General features: G+C 45.5%; 1 protein-coding gene across 1 annotated transcript in view; it reads right to left on the minus strand.

Annotated features, from left to right (window-relative positions):
• Positions 1 to 7,225, minus strand: part of CACNA2D3 (calcium voltage-gated channel auxiliary subunit alpha2delta 3) — a 982,973-nt gene that overhangs the window by 503,889 nt on the left and 471,859 nt on the right. Inside the window, exons 9-10 of the mRNA XM_004702433.2 lie at positions 797 to 857; positions 553 to 703 (exon numbers count right to left, since the gene is read on the minus strand). Of these exons, the coding sequence (XP_004702490.1) occupies positions 553 to 703; positions 797 to 857 (212 nt within the window). The remainder of the gene's footprint in view (positions 1 to 552; positions 704 to 796; positions 858 to 7,225) is intronic.

The raw sequence follows: 7,225 nt of genomic DNA on the forward strand, positions 1-7,225 counted from the left end.
GGGGGGGGGGGGTGCTCTACTGGCATTGACATGCCCGTGACAGCGTGGCATGAAAGCTACCGGAGTGTCACACACGGACCGGCCGATGACACACAGTAGGTTCTTTTCACTTCAAAAGACAAGACAATGTATTCTGTGAGCCTTAACCCTGCCCTTCACATTTTAAATATTTTAAAACATGCTTATTATTACTATCATTATCAGACTTGTTTAGCTCAACATTAATTTTGATCAGAGACAGTTTATCACTTAAGGGAAATCTTGCTTGGTCTATTCTCCAAGGCTCTAAAAAGATCAGCCCCAGAGGAATGTCAAACGCACATGCATCTTCCGGATGAGAGTGCCTGTGTGCCCACTTAGGAGAGGAAGCGAGTTCAACGGCACTTCCTGTTTCCCACAGCTTTTCGAATGCCCAGGGCCCCATGAACTCACAATGGCCATCTTCTAGCCTCTAGATGCCGAGTGTGCAATCGTGATAAAAATGTTCATTAGTGCTGACTAAAGCGTCAAGTGAACCCTCAATGCAAACAAAGTACACAACAGCCAACTCACTGCAATGATGTTGAAGAAGTCATCGTCCCCCAGCGTATCCAAGATGGAGGAGACCGTTTGCTTCGCAATGGTCAGACGGAGTCCTTTCATGCTGCCACTGACATCCACTAAAATGACCACATCTTTTGGAGAGGTGGCTGCCTGGATATACCTAGATCAGGAGAAAGTGAAGAAACATTGAACTCTATAAAGATTTCTTCTAGTGTTCGGGAAAAACAAAAGCCGGCATGCTGGCATGGCCTACCATTTTCGGTTCCTGCAGTCAAAGGCGATGACTCCATTTTCATCAGGCTCCCATTTCATCCCTAGGAGGAAAAAACGGGTTGTAAGAAGCCCAGAAACTTCAGCTGTCTATCCAGAGCTGCTTGCTTTTGCTGACTGAAGGAACATGATGAAAACTCACAAACAAAGATCAGCCCCAGAGTTCATCGTGTGCCCCACCACCAACCCCGGGAAGACACTTGTTTGTTCCCTTGCTGCAGAAAGCACAACCTAAGACTTCAGGGGCCATCACTCTGCTGGAGAGAGGAGAAGCATGTGAGAGTTGGGTCACTGAGCCAGAATCCACCGGGGGAAAGAGGGTCTGGTTTGAGGTCCATCAAGAACGGACAGCAGCCCAGCCCCTTTCCTCCACTACTGCGAGCTTCTGCAGCCCATTGCTGAGCCCTATCTCATCGTCCAAAGGCCACGAATCAGTGCTTCTCCCTCAGCATACACATGTCTGTTCAATCCCCATTCCAATTCTTTAACATCGCGAATTGTGGCTTTCCCTTCACACTGAAATTCAATAAAATGGATTTCTGTCTGCTAAAATATAAAGTTTGAATTTGGGCTTTGGAAGTCTGGGGGGTTGTCCTGGTGCATGAAACAGGGCTGCACAGCCTTCTCTTGGTTTATAAACTAGTCGAGGAATGGGAGGAGGGGATACAGGGAACTGTATAAGAATAATATGTTCTGAAATTGTGGTGATGATTGCACAAGTCTTAATATGATTAAGTTATATGATATGTGATGTATATGCCAATAAAATGATTTTTTAAAAGAAAAGTTATCAATTAAAATTGGTTAGGAAATATATAAGGGTTGTTTTCTCCATTGACAAATGAGCTCTTAAGAATAAAATATTTTGGCGAAGAACACTGATGGTGCCCAGCTATCAAAAAGTATAGCGTCTGGGGTCTTAAAGGCTTGAAGGTAAACAAGCGGCCATCTAGCTCAGAAGCAACAAAGCCCACATGGAAGAAGCACACCAGCCTGTGCGATCACGAGGTGTCCAAGGGATCAGGTATAAGGCGTCATCAGAACAAAAAATCTTACCATAGTGAATGATGGGGGAGTGCGGAGTGGAGACCCAAAGCCCATTTGTAGGCCACTGGAGATCCCCTTGCAGTGGGGTCTCAGGGAGGAGATGAGCCAGTCAGGGGGCGATGTAACAACGATGAGAAATACAACTTTCCTCTAGTTCTTAAATGCTTCCTCCCTCCCCCCACTCCCCCGCCTACACACACTATCATGACACGAATTCTACCTCGCAAGTCTGGCTAGACCAGAGGATGTACACTGGTACAGATAGGAACTGGAAACAGAGGGAATCCAGGGCGGATGATCCCTTCAGGACCAGTGGTGTGAGTGGCGATATTGGGAAGGTAGAGGGAGAGTGGGTTGGAAAGAGGGAACCGATTACAAGGATCTATATGTGACCTCCTCCCTGGGGGACAGACAACAGAAAAGTGAAGGGAGACGTCGGACAGGGCAAGAAATGACAAAATAATAATATAAAAATTATCAAGCGCTCATGAGGGAGGGGGGAGCAGGAAGGGAGGGGGAAAAAATGAGGACCTGATGCCGGGGGCTTAAGTGGACAGCAAATGTTTTGAGAATGATGAAGGCAATGAATGTACAAATATGCTTTACACAATTGATGTGTGTATGGATTGTGATAAGAGTTGTATGAGCCCCTAATAAAGCGATTTAAAAAAAAGAATAAAATATTTCATTGTAGATGAGATTCATTGTAGATAAGATTGTAGATAAGTTAAAAAAAACAGATACAAAGCCACCATTTTAAGTTACTGTTGCTGCTCCCTGAGGAAAGATCTGAAAGGTAGACTTTGGAGATTAAAACACAAACCAGAAAAACTATTTTCACAGGAGATAGTCTTGACTTCAATTGTGTCTCCAAGTTTCTTCTTCCCAAGTGACAATGGGCAGCTTTCTAAGCCCAGCTGTGCCTGTAACAGGAAGGTGCTTCAGCCTGTTGTTCTTCGGTGCCAGCAAGCAAATTCCACTCACTGTAATCTCTGTGTAACAGAAGAAACCCTTCCCGGTCCTGCACCATCCTTACAATGCCTCCTGGGTTTGAGCCCATCGTTGCAGCCACCATGTCAGCCCATCTTGCTGAAAGGCTTCCTCTCTTTACTGACCCTCTCCTTTATCCAGCACGATGTACTTCTCCAGGGCTTCAGATAATAGCCCTTCCCAAATCATGGCACACAAACTTTGAGAGGGCAGTTTGCCACCCAAAGAAATGTTCTGTTCTAACCTCTCGGTCACATCCTGCAATCTCCCCGCCTGCTGGGATCGGCAATTCCCAAGTGAAGATGTGCCAGTTTTTTTAAAATGGCCTGTAAGAAGCCAGAGAAAAGTACAAGACACTGCCAAATGGAGATCAATACTCAATGAAGAGAAAACATAATATTGCACCCTAAAGAATAAGTCTTTGATGCATTTTTAAAATGACACACTGTTTCGTAAAGCGAGTGGCAGTCTTGACCCCAAGTGTCATGAGATCCCTCGGGAGGAAAGGCACGTCCCGGACGTCCATCACTGAACAGTGGAGTTGAGTCCAATGAAGGGAGCTGGTTTCACTCTTCTGTGGTTTGTTCTTTCGAATGTGCTTCACGCAGGCAGGTGGCCAGTGGATATTCCTTAAATGAAATTGTGCCAGTGCTCTTGGATCACCATCATAACTATAATTGCTGACACTATTGATCATCCTAGCCCCTGCCATTGCTTTCCCCTACTACCAGCCAATTCATGTGGCCACCAAGGGAAACAGAGAATGCGTTGATTAAGGCAATCTCAATTTGTCTGGATTCCATATAACAGATTTGCAAATCTGCCTACTTGCTTAAATGGGTTGGTAATCCCAAATCAGTCTTTTCCATGCTTTCCTTTATAGGTACACACATGTGTATGATGGTTGGGTATTTGCTAACTCTGTTCATGGAAACATTATAGAAAGTACAAGCACAAATAATATGAATGCAATGTATTTTTTAAATCACCCTCAACACATAGAACAGGGCTTGGGGAGATGGAATTCATGATGCTTGGCCTCCTTTTGAATTGATACTATTGACCTGAGGATGGGTTAGGAGCCCCTCCCAGATGCTACTGAAACTTGATGCCTTTCCAAAAGTCAAGATGAAATGATTTCACTGGGGAATCTGGTAATAAATATACTTCCAGAGGGAACATGGACAAACGAGACATCCTTCGAGCCTTGCTGCCTACAGTAAAGGAAGGGCTTGGTTCTTTCTGCCCTCAAAAAGTCTCATTTCTAACAGGGAAACAGACACCAGCTGCTTCATTTCACAGTAAGGATTCAAAGGCTCTCCAAGGTAAAGAGATTTTACTGAAGTCAAAGCAGCAAGTGCACGGGCAAGGCTACAGCTTAGTCTCCCACTTTGCAGTCCACGCTCTCTGCCTTGCACAGCATTTCCATGCCCGTGCCCAGGATATCTTCTCGATGTTAACATGAGTGAGGTGGCTAAATGGGCAGCTGGATTTCTGCCCTGGGAGGAACATCTGAGGACCTGTAGTCTGCCCAAACCCATTTTGACTCTTTATGACAGAGGTGGCAAAAGCAGCATTTGCTAAGCCAATTGGACCTTTGAGATCTCCCTCCTGTGAGAATTAATCTCTCTCTCTCTCTCACACACACACAAAAGTATTTTAAGAGACTCATTTCAGAAAAACCCAGCCCCAGGTGGTACTGTCCCCTTCAAATCAATATATAAGTTTACTACTTTTTCCAACAAGTGGCTATTTTGAAAATATTCAAGCAATTTCAAAATTCAGTGAAAGAATAATTGGTTCACCTCAAATCTTCAAGATACAGGAGGTGCTACTTCATCAAGAAGCACACCCATGAGCCACATGCTTAGGGAAGTCCCTCTTGGCATCCCACCCAGGCTGGACAGGGCAAGAAACCCAAGCAAAGGGAAGTGGTGCAGCTCAGCAGTGGCTGCCAGCAGCCTTCCCACTGCCGTGTGCTCCGCTTCATTCTCAGCACGAGTGACTGCCGGCCCCACGGCATCTACTCTCAAGGCACAGGGCCTCCAGAAGTGCTGGCAGAGGCCGAGGTGAAACTGAAATTAATGTCAAATTCCAATGTTCAAATTGAATTGCGGTTTAAATTATTGTGCAACCCCTACATACCATAGGGCTTGCCTTTACCATGGACTGGAAAAAGATGATTGGAAGGAACATAATTCATCGACAGCAGTGTGGGTCCCTGTCGCCCACCATGCTTTGAGGCTGTTTCTGCTTGACCTCTCATGTCCTTTTGAAAGTTGTGTCTCAGCAAACCCTAAGATGCAGTATGAACTCAGGAAAATGGTCTCCCTCATTCGGATGATTCTCTTGTCCTTGTCCCATTTAAGACTTAATAATGCCCACGTTAAAATAAATAAATCAATAATAAAGTAAAATGGCACAATCCATGCTCTACTTTGGTATATAAAAATCAATAGTAGGTCCACTGAGCAAAATAGAACACAAAATTATCTAAAGGTTCTGTCACACAGCATAAGTCCATGAGGCAAAAAGGTTTAAGACTGTCTGACAGAAAGGGGAAAGATGATACCAAACCGCACAACTCAAAGCCAAGTGTTGAAAAGTTAAGTACATGTCAATGAAACAATTTGAAAAATTATAAACTCTAAATATTCCAAAGATTGTTTTCTCCTCTGGATTTATTTCTGTCTAGCTCCAATCTCCCCGTTTCTCTGCACTGGCCAAAGGATGTTATAGTCCATTGCTTCTCTGCTCTCTTCAGTGCAAAATCCTTTCCATAAAATTAACCTGGCATTGCCAATGGCATTCAAATTCTAAACAAAGCATTTCTAAAGCCCTCCACTGGAACAGACACGATCTCTTGCAATATGGGCTTTCCATTTTCACCCCTCTGTTTGATAGCAAAAAATCCAGAAGGAAAGGAAGGAATGTCCAGAGGTAGTACATGCTGGATGGCTTAAAACTCAATGGGTTTTGACCAATTCCTTCCTGGGAAACACTGTATTAACCTAAAGAATAATACGTGTCTTCCAGAAGAGCTTGAGGGTTGAAATACCAAATGCCTGTTATCAGATGAAATGTTGGCTCCTAACATGAGCTGTCATCACATTGGACTTGAAAGTGTGCTGTGGGAAATCGAATGTGCAATCCTCCTCCATCAATAGTTCCTTCATTCAACTCAAGGCCATGACCACGATCAGTTTTACAAACAAAGCACCATAATCACTTACAAGAGAGCTGTTGTGAAAATTAGGAACCTTCATTTTCCCACGATCAGTATAGGCCTATTGAATTAGCCAGGAAAGAGAATGCCCATTTCATGGACACCTGACCTCCCGATACCTCTATCTGAGCATGGCGAGGAAGTTCCATGGACTTCCAGAGGAACAAGCAAACCTGTCTCGGGGGCCATACAAACAGAGCACCCCTGCTATGTGAGGAGGATGAGAAGTGTCTTGGGTATTTGTGAGCAGTGATCAAGAGAGCTAGTCCACGGGAACGGACACCGTGCCTCCCAAACAAGAGGGTCAGTGAACAAGAGGAAGACCTTGATGAGACGCCCCGCCAGCTGCAGCTCCAGCAGAGGACTCCCACCCAGCAAGGGCAGGGAGGACGGCGCCCCACCAGGCAGTACCTCCTGCTGCTGGCACGGCCGATCCAAGCCACCCTGCAACAACGCTGCACGACTCCAGGAATGGAGAGATGTTCTCAAGGGAAGGAAGAAAGCTGTCTTAGCAAAAATGCCCCGAAGTCAGAGGTATGCTGTCTGCACACAATCAAGCATGAGGGGATGGTGTGACACTTCTCAGGACTTCATTTAACTACCTCTGGAGGCCCACGACCCATGCATTTACTAGCATAGACCAGAAGCAGGAATTTTAAAGGCAAAAATCTGTAGAAAGCACCATCAAAGAAATATAAGCATTTCTAAGTCAACTGCTTCTGAGGACAAACCTCCCATGCAGATGACTGTCCCCACCTTCCCTGATGACATAAGCCTCTATGTGGACTCCTATTCCTGCCCGATTTCTTCCTGACTAAAACATAAGGGCCTGCTGCTGGGGGAGACCCAGAAAAGCTGTGCTTTCTGCGTATTCATCCAAGCGGCTGTCATTGAGTCCACACCGCTCAAGGAGAACGCGCGCATCAGAGCAGAAGTGCGCTTCATAGGATTGTTAACAGCTGACTTTTTGTGGACTAGCATGCTAGTCCTTTCTACCGAGGCACCTCTGGGTAGAATGAAAACTCCAACTTTTCTATTCTCAGCTGAGAAAGTGAACTGCTGGTGCCCGCCAGGGACTCGGCCTTCATGCGAATGTCCTGTGGTGAGAAGGTGCCCAGGTGGACCGGTACTCTCACTGTGCCCAGGTGG

The sequence above is a fragment of the Echinops telfairi genome, unplaced genomic scaffold, assembly GCF_000313985.2.
Source record: "Echinops telfairi isolate 266 unplaced genomic scaffold, ASM31398v2 ScPeMD7_31;HRSCAF=116, whole genome shotgun sequence".
NCBI classification, from domain to species: Eukaryota; Metazoa; Chordata; class Mammalia; order Afrosoricida; family Tenrecidae; genus Echinops; species Echinops telfairi.